This window comes from Periplaneta americana, chromosome 2 (assembly GCF_040183065.1).
Source record: "Periplaneta americana isolate PAMFEO1 chromosome 2, P.americana_PAMFEO1_priV1, whole genome shotgun sequence".
NCBI classification, from domain to species: domain Eukaryota; kingdom Metazoa; phylum Arthropoda; class Insecta; order Blattodea; family Blattidae; genus Periplaneta; species Periplaneta americana.
In genome coordinates this window covers 116,695,635-116,708,740 of record NC_091118.1, presented here as the reverse complement: position 1 = coordinate 116,708,740, position 13,106 = coordinate 116,695,635, and the positions used below count along the sequence as shown (strand labels likewise).

The following is a 13,106-nucleotide window of genomic DNA, read 5'->3' as shown; positions in this document are numbered from 1 at the left end:
AGCCACTTCCTCCCCTGGAGCTGCCAGTCTCATCTCAGATGCTTTGCGCGTTAGTTTTACCCCTCCTTCCTGCTGCCCCTTGCCGTGAATCCAGAGTTTCCAGGCGCTGCAAAATTTGCAGCAGTTTATCAGTAGCGCGCAGTTTTAAATACATTTTCTTTAATGTTGTGAGTATAACAAGTGCAACAATGTTTAATTCTGTCTATTCAGTTCAGTACCTTAACAATTCAGGAGAAAATGTGAAATTAAGTGCCCATCAGTTGAACCTCATAATGGAAAGAGCCGCTAAACATAATACAAAGGCTCGCACATTTTTTGATAATTTATCCAGTGTCCCTGTTTTCGTCTCTCGATCTCCATACAGTCTGTATTAGATTAATGTGTTTCAAAGACAATTCCATCAGCTGGGGCAACAAGATGGATTTAAACTAAGAACAGTAAATGTTGTTCATGAGAAGGAGCCATTGCTAGAATGTTTTCAAACCATAATGGAATCTGAAACATCTAACGTCACAATAAATGAGGCAAGCGCCCTGTGCTTACTTTTGAAGATCCTGAATTCAATTTCTGGCTCAGTTATTTTTTTAATTTATTGATGTATCATGTAGATATATTATACAACCAACTACAACATCGCCAGTTAGATATTTCTAAAGTTCAAATCTGTATATAAAAAATTAAATTCACTGGCAACTGCAGGGGTTATATCAGCATCTCCGGTGTGCTGGAATTTTGTCCGCAGGATTCTTTTAAATGCCAGTAAATCTACTAACATGAGCCTGTCTTATTTAAACACAACTTGAAAGATAAGGCGCATGGAACTAATCTTTAAATAAAGTAAGTTGCTTGATTTATTTTTGTATGCAGCCCCCCTTAATTCAATACCCACGAGCCGCCACTGCAAACGATCCACACTAAAAAGACAATAAAATTATACAACTAAACACACAAACTACCCAAACTAAACACACAAACTAACTATTCAAACTGAACACACAAACTATTCAAACTAAACACACAAACTAACTATTCAAACTAAACACACAAATTAACTATTCAAACTAAACACACAAGCTAACTATTCAAACTAAACACACAAACTATCCAAACTAAACACACAAACTATCCAAACTAAACACACAAATTGTACCAACTAAGCACACAAATGATCCATACTAAAAAGACAATAAAACTATACAACTAAACACACAAATTATACCAACTAAACACGTAAACAAACTATCCAAACTAAACACATACAAAAGAACTATATAAACAATACACAACTATACACAATTTACATAGTGTTCGTAATTCCTTCCAGTCTTTTCCATGCCTGCCTGTCCCTCTCTGTTCTCGTACACTGCGCTCCAGTCTCTCTGGGAAGCGTCCGACCACCTTCTCCTTGGACATCATCTGCTTCTTTTCCTAATGCGTTGGTCCCACATGGTCTTGCCAGTAGTATACTCTCTTACATACTTTCTTATCGCTCTCTTCATTATTTTTAGTTCTCCATATTCTGTTAACGATCAGGCATGCTAACCGTTACTGCACAGCAGTGGACAATTGATGTTGTATTGGAAAGAACCTATGTATGTGAAGAAGAGGAGCGAGTCTACCGACATTTGGACCTGAAATATGAAATGCTTATGATCAAATTCTGGCAGGTCAACAACGTGTTAAAAATTCCGTTGAAGGTTGGCATAATAGATTTCAGCGTTTAGGCCTAATTGTCACAAACAATGCGTCAATGTGGAAATTTATGGAGTTCATTAGGAAGACCGAAGAAACAACGAAATTATCATCATCCCTGGTCACATGGTCCATTATGCAGCTGGCTAGCTGCCACCAAAATGTCAAGACATCCCATTATAAGTCCTACGTCCTGAATTTATGGTAAGTAGAGCAAATAGTTTAGAATTATGTATGCAATAATGAAGATAACATTGCAAATTATTTGTCGGGCATTAGCTATGATCTCTAGCTTTATAAAGATTGCGGAACTACAACTAAATTAGTAACTTAACAATTCGTGGCTCTACTACCCTTTAAGAGCCCAGACTGATTAACCGGCTGTTGGCCTCACGTCCACATGTCGAAGCAGAGTTGGACGATCATCCATCCAGAATAAATAAATAAATAATAAATAAATATATATATATAAATAAATAAAATATATTTTATGTACACCGGTTGTACACCGGTACACATAACAAATTTTCTCATCACTAGCCTTACTCAAAAATAGGATCATATTTACTGGACATCCTACAATTGCTCATTTCTTTTGTGACTTTAAGAATTATAGGCATTCTATTATTTCAACATCTTTATCGTGAACCTTATTTTGTGGGCATTCAAGTAGTAGAATGAATGAATGAATGAATGAATTAATTAATTAATTAATTAATTAATTAATTTGTCTTTAAGCAATATACCTTTTGGTGAGGCGCCCTTCACATTATTAGTACACAGTGCCGTCTCCCCGTTTTACAACGCCTCTCGTACAAGTCATTTACAGTAGGTCGTTACTTCTTTTAATTTATTGTTGCAATTCTTCCACTAGTCTTTTCTTGTCCGTCATCAATTCTTCCACTAACCTTACTCCTCACCCATTAATATACAAAAAACACTATAATTCTTGACGCCTCTCCTGTATGGCACATTTCCCCTCACTCCACTTCTCTAATTATTTGCATATTTGCACCTTTCACTGTTAACTTTCCTACATTGCTACTTTATTTTAGGTCTTACTTTTTTTTCTCTCTGTTCATTTCTCCTCCACACCATCTCCTTAAGTCATACTGCTTTTCGTCTTGTTTTCCCCTCTTCCTTCATCACTTCTTCCTGAACTATCTCCTACTATTCAAGTAGTAGTTTATAATTTATGGACTTTAACAAGAACTCAAAATTCCTTACTTCATTATCCTACATGTCCACAACATTCATCCCTGTCCGTTCTGCGAATCTGAGCCTATGCAATGCTGCTGTAAGGTTTCTTTGTGACGACAGAGTTACTTGACAACATCTCCGCGAGTCTAAATCTGTTGTTACGACTTGGACACATTTAACTCTCATCTTACATTTAGCTTTAAATTATTGTTTTAATTGGAATGTTGCATAAGTGACTACAATTCAAAGTTTTGCATTAAAATCATATTTAAGGCTGTCGCAATTTTTTATGTCTGAAAGCCTGATCTGATGTAATTTCTCCTTCCTTAATTTAGTCTATTTATGTTATGTGTAAATGAATTATGGTTTTACCCAGAAGACTCGACTACTCAATAGTACTTATCATCATCAACAACTGCAGAAATTGAACCACTTTTGGGCCGTTCCGCCTCTAAACTGTAATAGCTTACTGATCGCTCCATCTCAATCTCGAGCGGTCCACATTCCTACATCCTTTTGGGATATATTGATGTAATAACTTTTGGTGGTCTGCTGTCTTCCATTTGTAGCTTATGTCATTCAATTACTTCTGTTGTTTGTTGTTGTTTCTAAAATAATATTAACTATCATTGTCATTTTTGTATCTAAAACGTATCTACGTAAAGATTATTTTTTTTGGTCCTTCAGAATACATCTGTTATGGTAACAATTGATATTGAGGAGAAAAATTCGCTCCGGCGCCGGGGATCGAACCCGGGTCCTTGGTTCTATGTACCAAGCGCTCTAACCATTGAGCTACACCGAAGTCCAACCCTCAGCACCGGATCGAATCTCCCTCCTCCAGTGTTTTTCCCTTTGGGCCTGTCTCCAAGTTCGACATGTATGTTGACATTTATATTAAGTCAACTGTCATTATATAAGGAGCACACTCAGTTGAGTGACTTGGTGGCCGGGATTCCACAGTAATATGCACAATAAACTGTGCAGAAATATGTACTGTTGCTCGAAGAATCTACATAACTGTTTTTTTTTTTGGTCCTATAGAATACATCTGTTGATATTAGAGGAGAAAAATTCGCTCCGGCGCCGGGGATCGAACCCGGGTTCTTAGCTATACGTACCAGTTTTTCTCCTCTAATATCAATTGTTGCCATAACAGGTGTATTCTATAGGACCAAAAAAATTAATCACGTAAAAATTCGATCTTTGGTCTTCAATCACCACAGTACCCGAGACACGTGCAGGTTCCATTTCTAGCTCTTGTTACATAAACGCAGAGTATGCCATGGACGAAACGAACACACGTGCTTCTTCCTCAAGCCTTCAACTGCAACTGACGTAATTTGCATTGGTATTGCGACATCCACGTAACAGGTCTGTCAACCTGTGCATTATTTATGAAATAATCCTCGTATTTAAAATAATCTTATTTGCAGATAGTACAAGTGTGATTATCTAAAGTAAATTGTATGGTCACTTTACAAACGCTTCTACTGCAGTATTGAAGCTAATGAGTTATTGATTTAATGGAGATAAACTAGCATTTAATATTGATAAAACCATTGTAATGAAATTCAGTTCATATGAGTCCATAATTTTCTAAACATTTAAATGATGTAATATTAAAAAAGTAAGGACCAGAGTCAGTCAGAAGCTATAAAACTTTAGTCAGACTCATCCTTACTTATGCTGCTGAAACAAAGCAGATGCCGGTAAAACGAAAACAAAACAACTTCTGGAAAGTTCAAAGAGGATTACGCAAAAAAAAAATCAAGGTTGGATAGAATAGGAAGTATAGACAGACATGTGACATGCAAGGTATTGGACAATAGATAATAAGAAGACGAAAATCTGCCTCAGAGGAGCTTTGTCCATCGAACCGCGGTTGTCTCGATGAAAGGCCGTCGTCTAACCGACTAAGCCACGGCTCGGCTAGATCGACAAATTGTTAATTCATAATGGAGGAAATAAATACGGAGAGACTTGGATTAGGAAACACATTGCGTTTAGCTCGTTGTTTAATGACATTTGTGTTAATAAAAGGCTAAAATTGTTAATATGAAAACAGAGATGTAGCCTACAGGCAATATTGAAGTTCCACTTTTGGAAAAATACGACATGTCATAAGTTCATTGCTTCTGTCTATGTAAGCTATATTGTACAATTTTCAACCTTAATAGCGCAATTTTCGCTGTTAGATTACCTGCAACGGATTTAGTAATGTACCTCTGGATAGTATTAGTGGAGTCCATTTGAAGTAAAAGAATAAAATGTGCATGCAGATATTAGTTTATTAATATCAAACTGATTGAAAATAAGCAACCTACTGACTTTTATTTAAAACATTATAATCGTAGTTCGTTGTACAATAGGCCTAGTAGTAATGGGAGTATTAGGACTTAATAGCAGGTCTCTTATATTTGTGCAATCATGATAATTGATGCTTACTTACTTGCTCACTTACTTACTTACAAATGACTTTTAAGGAATCCGGAGGTTCATTGCCCCCTCACATAAGCCCGCCATCGGCCTTTATCCTGTGCAAGATTAATCCACTCTCTATCATCATATCCCACCTCCCTCAAAGTAATTTTAATATTATCCTCCCACCTACGTCTCGGCCTCCCCACGAGTCTTTTTTCCTCCGGCCTCCCAACTAGCACTCTATATGCATTTATAGATCCCCCCATTACGTGATACATGTCCTGCCCATCTCAAACGTCTGGATTTAATGTTCCTAATTATGTCAAGTGAAGAATACAATGCGTGCAGTTCTGCATTGTGTAACTTTCTCCATTCCCCATTCATCCCTCTTAGCCCAAAATATTTTCCTAAGAACAATATTCTCAAACACCCTTAATCTTTGTTCTTCTCTCGAAGTGAGAGTCCAAATTTCACAACCATACAGAACAATCGGTAATATAACTGTTTTATAAATTCTAATTTTCAGATTTTTTGACAGCAGACTACATGACAAAAGCTTCTCAACCGAATAATAACAAGCATTTCCCATATTTAATCTGCGTGTAATTTCCTCCAGAGTGTCATTTATAGCCTATTTGTTACGTTGCTCCAAGATATTTGAATTTTTCCACCTCTTCGAAGGATAAATCTCCAATTTTTATATCTCCATTTCGTACAATATTTTGGTCACGAGACATAATCATATACTTTGTCTTTTCGGGATTTACTTCCAAATCTATCGCTTTACTTGCTTCAAGTAAAGTTTCTGTATTTTCCCTAATCGTTTGTGGATTTTCTCCTAACATATTCACGTCACCTGCATATACAAGAAGCTCATGTAACCCGTTGAAGTCCAAACCCTCAATCCTCTGTTATCCTGAACTTTTCTAATGGCATATTCTAGAGCAAAGTTAAAAAGTAAAGGTGATAGTGCCCACAGTGAATTGGAAAAGCATCAGATACAAACTGGTCTATACGGACTCTGCTGTAAGTTTCATCGAGACACATTTTAATTAATCGAATTAGTTTCTTGGGAATACCAAATTCAATAAGAATACTATAATTATAAAACTCCTCTCTTAACTGAGTCATATGCCTTTTTGAATTGACGCTATTTATATATCAAGAATTTTTGGTAAATAGAAGCGCTTTCCAGATATAGAAGTTCGACTGCATTTTGTTAACAAACACATTTGCTCTTAACACGATAGGGAAGATACCCACAGACTCGAAGCTTTTAGTTAGCTTTGTATTCAACCAAAATGGGTACAGGTATATTCTTTTGGGAATTAATATAATATTCGTTAAATGTAACGTTGTTTTTAACTTCCTGTAGCTGAGGTATGACTGTTTCTTATCTCTACATTTGGGACAATGTTATCTACAACTTTATTTCACATTAAGTCAAGATTTTGTGAGTCAGCATTAAGTATAACTTATGTGATGGTTAGAGCACAACACGAGCGACCACATTTAAGTATACAGCCCAACATTAGTTTCAGTTGTAGCTCGCTCAGTCACCTGATAATCTGCCGACAAAATAATTTTGATTTCGTCTCCGGAAAGTCTTGTTCTAATTATTGGCGAACAAAGTAGTTGGGAAATTTTTCTCCATACACTTCTATTCCCATCACAAGTCTCATTCCACCAGTGCTGCTCATCGGAGTGACTAAAACCGCGGAGGAATCGGAGATTACGAATAAAGCTCTCCACCGGTGATCTCCGATACTACCGTAGGTGGAACAGGGGACATACGGAGGGATGCGGGGGTTCGGAGCGAAGCGACAGTTAGCTCAAGGACGACCGGCGCGTACGGACTGACGGTAGTTGTGAGTGGAATAAAATTGCACCAAATCGGATATCCGTCGCATGGAATTTCTTTAATTTAGTTGAAGGTAATAATAAAGTCGCACACTGTAAACTTTGTGGGCGAATTTACTCTAAGGGTGGTGGAACTTCGAATTTGTTAGACCATTTGAAGCGATCGCACAATCTCGAACTTGATGAAAACAATTACGCAAAACATTTGATACGATTTCTTTTTAAATTGTTTTAGTGCTATTGTTCCCAAAGGCTCACAGTCTATGAAAAAGTCTTAAAATTTCTCTAAAACGTAACTTTCGAGGCAATAAAAAACAAATGAAATATTTACAAGACGACTTGAGTTATATTTTACTGTTTAGACAACTTGAGTTATATTTTACTGTTTGGATTAAAATATTTCTGAATGAAATTAAAGAAACATCTGGTAATAATATAATTACAATTATCCTTAAGTTGATATCCATTTATATTTTTATTACAGAGCAAAAGTGGTGCGTTTTAGGAGAGGCATTTCAAATACTGACACCCTTTAACACAATAATCACAATCCTGTCCGGTGAAGAATCTGAATAAATTATGTTGGACAGTAAACTTTATCCTATTGATAGCCCACGTTTCTGTTGTTTCATTTTGAAGCTCCCTTAATATATTTTACGTTAACTAAACCGATTAGAATAATAATTGACAAACCCTGTTTGCGATTAAATGAGAGTTTCTAGGAGAATTAAAGTATAAATGTTTACATTAGCTACTGAAAAGCTTTACTTCTGCGTTAGTTTTGCAGTTAGATTGAATGTTATTAATTTGATCAATGACATAAAACTAATTCATATACTATGAATTTCAAAACTAGAAAAAAATCTGTCAGCTAACGTAGCACTTTAAGCAACACAAAAAAAAGAGCCGAAGAAAGAGAGAGAGATTAACATAAAAGAGAGATTAAACAACAACAAATTAGAACTTATTTTAAAAGATACGCGGACGTCAGCGGACTCGAATCACTACCTGATCCGATTAAAGGAATGCTCAGCGGAAAGTGTATGTCTGCGCCACAGCACATATACAACCTACGCGGCATCAATCGGAGGTAAGCGGAGGTCTCCGAATGAAAGCGCGCAAACAACCGCTTCGGAGAAAACCTAATCATAAGCAGCACTACATTCCACTTTAGCTTCGATGTCTCCATAATCTCACATCTTTTATGGTTTCTGTAGTTTAAAGAGAAGTTGGTTTCCATATTGTTTTACTTAGAACACATGTATAATAATAATAATAATAATAATAATAATAATAATAATAATAATAATAATAAATTTGAATTTTGAATTCATCTTTGTAGATTATCCAATAATAATAAATCCATCATTTTACTAAGCCTTTAAACCTCACAGTCTTTCAGTCTGATTCTCTAACGAAATCTCTTCAAGGATCTTCCTTGGCACACTCTTTTCTATTATTGTGTTATTTTATCAGCAGTAGTGCTCTGGTTTCATTCATCCTTCGAATAAATTCAAATTATTTATTATAAGTGAAGGTCTCTCTATTAGATTCCATGAGGTGAAGCTGGAGGTGAAGCTCCTTGTTTTCAAGATGTCGGCGTCATGCTCCGACTGCTTTTTGCACCCGAAAGAGATCCGGTTCTCAATTTTACACGCGGTTGAGTAAACCCTGGGGCCATTCTGAAAGTTTTAGCAAAGAAAACATCCCGCCAACATCCGGGATTGAACAAACTGAATTATCAGACTTCCAAAATTACATAGTATTCTATTGAATTTTAACTTAAGGGGAGAATGTAGATATCGGTAGGTCCCTATCTCCGCCATTTTAAATTGGTGCACTTTATGTACCTTTTTCTCTGAATGTATTTAAGGTAGAATCGTGCAATTTTGCACACTAGTAGACAAGAATGTTTTTAATCATCCTTGGATTTTTCAGGTTATAATGTTAGAAATATTGAGATTTGTCACAAAATATATCTACATTCTCCTCTTAAAATACATGCCGAATTTCCAGACTTCATGACTGTGAACTGCAATGTCTATAGCTAAAATTTTGTATATATTTTTGTCTGATTTATGCCTATACTTTAGAATATTTCGAAACTCATTGTGATTGAAACTCACATTCAAATTTATGTATTAGCTGCAGCTATAAATGTTTAAAAATAAAACATCTAAATACGAATATACTGCGCTAGAATTCGTGTAGTGATAGTAGCGAAAGATGACTCTCATTAAAACCAAAACTGACTTATTCTACAGAAGTGGTTTTCATTCGAATTGATATTTTGGCATTGCACACATTAGATCTTACGAGTCTATGTTAATGAAAGCTGTAGAAAATTTTCTTTGATTCTTAATTACCTTTTTTTCAAAATAAACACTGGTAACATCCGAAACACCTCGCACTGTCTTTTTATTTTACAAACATAAGCACACATGCAGCTCATCGCATCATACGTTTCACGGATGTTAAGCCTAGTGACAATGTTTGATCTCATCACATTAACATCGCACTTGGTCACCGGCGTAGCTCAGTCGGCCGAGGCATTTGCTTGTCAATCCAGACCCGTGCTCGGGTGTGGGTTCAATTCCAACTTGCGCTGATTACCTGATTGTTCTTTTTTCAAGGTTTTCCCCAATCGTACGACGAATGTCAGGTAATCTATGGCGAATCCTCGACCACATCTCGCTATCACCAATCCCATCGACGCTAAATAACCTAGTAGTTGATACAGTGTTTTTAAATAACCAAGTAAAAAAGTCTCACTTCCTTTGTACTTCTGAAACCTTTGTATCTTTACGGTCTTGGGAATGTATGAGATAATCAATTAAGGTTAAATCTAATTTACTTGGAGGGAACTTGTTTCACAAATAAAATAAATTTTCGAATACCAGATTTCGGTCCCTTGGATGAAGAACGTCTTGTCTTTCGTGAATTTCATGTTATCTACAGTCTAAAGCTGCGCTCTTCTCTTACGATATCTTGAGACAATGAGTTGATAAAGACAGATCTGCATATCACATATTTTGTTCATTGTATATAAACGTCATAAAGCGGTAATAACCGGAATACGAGTATAGCTCTGAACTCTGTGAATTGTAGAAAATGTGTGTGGAAAGAAAGAAATGTTTCAAAAGATGAATTACAATATTTTTGCCATCAGTACGAGTTCTCTGCTGTCGTTTATTTTTAAATCGGCTTGTCAAATTCAGTGTTGAATTGCAACACGTGTAAAGGCTATTGACATTCTGTAAGGATATGGTAACAGTAAAATTTGAAAATAAAATGAAGACTGTTAAGATGAATAAGATTTAAATTTGGAAGCTACTTCATAGAAGAATCAAACCTGAAGAAAGTAGATCTTAGTTACGCTTGAGGTACTTATTCTTATGTGTACAATAAGAAATGTCGTTTTTACAACGGCGGTTACTTTTATTCTTAGTAATTCAGCCTCGGGAGTCTCCATTTAAGAAAAACGCTCCGCCATTTTCAGCATTGTCCGTACTGCATCATGAGAGACAAATTGTGTTGCACCAGTATTATGATGATGATGACGACGATGATGAACATGACGACGAAGAAGAGCAACGAAAATAAATAGAATGTTGGCAGAGTAAACTGATGTACGTCTTGAACATTTTTCCTAAACACAATCTTTGTGTACCACAAATTCCGGCATAGAAAGCCGACAGTCTGGACATTCTGCATTAAGGCATGTTTTAAAGATCTTGATTAATATTTTATCACTCTGTACAGGAAGTAATGTCTCACATTTTATTTCGAACATTTACTCCACAAAAATTAAAACTGCAAAGGAATGCTTTTCTACACGCCCTATTTTTCCACATAATTCTCATCAACTTCTATGGCCTTACGGCATCGAAAAAGAAGTTCTTGATACCTTATCTGTACCAGTGCATGCTCTGGTTACGTAGCTATTTCATTGATTGTCGTTGCTTTTCCGTTCAAAGTGATTGACTCAGGTTTCATCACCTGCCTCAGATGCCTCCTCCCCTTCAGCTTCAAAACCTGCCAGCAATTCAAAATAAATGTCTTTCCTCGGACACTGTGAAACTTCGCTGAATCCATCTCGTGCGAGCGCGCACACGCACGCACGCACGCACACACGCACACCTTTGAATATCCGAGGGTATGGATAATAATTGCATCCACACTTCCTTTGCTAACTGGAAGCTTGTACATCTTTGTCAACCTGTAATGCGTCGATCCTCACGAATGACAGCACCAGCATAATGCTACATGTCACGGCTAATCATTGCGCTCTGTTAATCCTCTTCTTGAACCCTTCAGTCTTTTTGCCCAGCGGCCAACGGTACTCCTGTGAGTTGCATTTTTTTTTTTGTAGACTTTACAAAAATGTTTGTAAATATTTACCACTGTTTCTTCTTCCGCAATAGGAAATTCTATTACAGAATGTTGTTTATAAAGAGTATCACTGCCCTCTTTAAAACGAGAAAACCATTTTCGTGCCGTACTTTCCCCGGTGGCGTTCTCTCCATAAACAGTACAAATGGTCCCAGCGACCTACGATAGCTTTATTCCTCGATTATACTCAAAAGGAAATGTCGGAAATGTTCTTTTTTTTTCTACTTGACGCTCCATTTTCTTTAGCCCATAATTAACATAAACGTCTTTAAAAATTGTAAAATGCAAAACGTATCGGTATTCAGCAACACAAAACTGCAACATTAAAATTACACATGACAAATTCCATACAATGTTTACAAAGGACCTTTTGCCATGGAAAACGAAATTGTCATGAACTTAAGCATCTGCAAGAGTCGTCTTGTGACACTTATGTTCTTTTATATTGTTAATATTTTGTTCTGTGCATAACCAAAAAGTCCTACTTGTGGATGTCTGGTGTTGGTTCACAATCCTCGGTGAGAACGGAATGAGTTTGAGTTTAAAATTTTAAAGTATACCTAGATTAATGATGGTGGTGATGTTAATACTCGTATGTTAGTCTACTTTAAACACTAAGGAAATAATCCAACTCTGAACTTGAAGGATCATGGCTTTGAAATAGGCGTAGTTGGTAGATTGCCTCCGGATCTCTCTTCCGTTCCCTGTTGTCTGTTCTGAGATGACTACAGTACACACGTATTCATAGTAGACATTGTTGCAGGACACGATGCCTCCCCCCACCGACGGCCTGCATGTGGCCATGGAGCGCATGGGGGAAAAAGGGCCGTGGCTGTGGGCCATGTTCTTCCTCTTGTGTACACCAGGAGTGCTCAATATCTGGCACCTCACCGCGTACGTGTTCTTGGGCCAAAATCTGCCACACTGGTGCTACGTGCCTGAGCTGACAGAAGCCAACTGGACGGCAACGCAGATAAGGAACATCAGCAGTACAGGGTGAGAGTAAGCACTAAACAAGATACACATCTCGCGGAGTAATATTTTGAGCATAGCGATCGTTAAGGTACTCGTCCACGATGCTAGTTATATAGCGCGCTATTTTTAATATCACATCACGTTTGAACACTAGCGCGCTATTTGCAATTTTTAGTAGCCTATAGCGCTAGAAGTAGTCAGGAAGATCTTGCAGCACGTGTTTACATGTCGCTATGAAATTCGCGCTGAATTCTCAGGTGCAAGAGCGTTCTGCTTGACCTTATAGCGCTGACAGTCACAGTATAGCCTTACTCGTTCACGTGTCCATTGCAATTTTTCCATTTTTACCTTAAACAAATAAAGTGAAAATGTAAGACAAAATGTTCAATAAAATAAGAAATATTCTTGATTATAAACTACTGTATGCCAATTCACATTATCAGAACCATTCCTACACATTATAATATTATATCAACCTCATAATAATATTTAATACTAATGAGTTAGTACAGGGCTGGGCGATTAGTGTTAGCTTGAGCACTAGAGTTACCTGTCTCCTACGT

At 36.9% G+C, this 13,106-nt stretch overlaps 1 protein-coding gene across 6 annotated transcripts in view; it reads left to right on the top strand.

Moving 5' to 3' along the window:
* LOC138694541 (organic cation transporter protein) overlaps nt 1-13,106 on the top strand; it is a 146,745-nt gene that overhangs the window by 83,868 nt on the left and 49,771 nt on the right. For all 6 annotated transcript variants that reach the window (XM_069818371.1, XM_069818372.1, XM_069818373.1 and 3 more), the window contains exon 2: nt 12,332-12,564. In XM_069818371.1, the coding sequence (XP_069674472.1) occupies nt 12,338-12,564 (227 nt within the window). In that variant the 5' untranslated portion in view covers nt 12,332-12,337. The remainder of the gene's footprint in view (nt 1-12,331; nt 12,565-13,106) is intronic.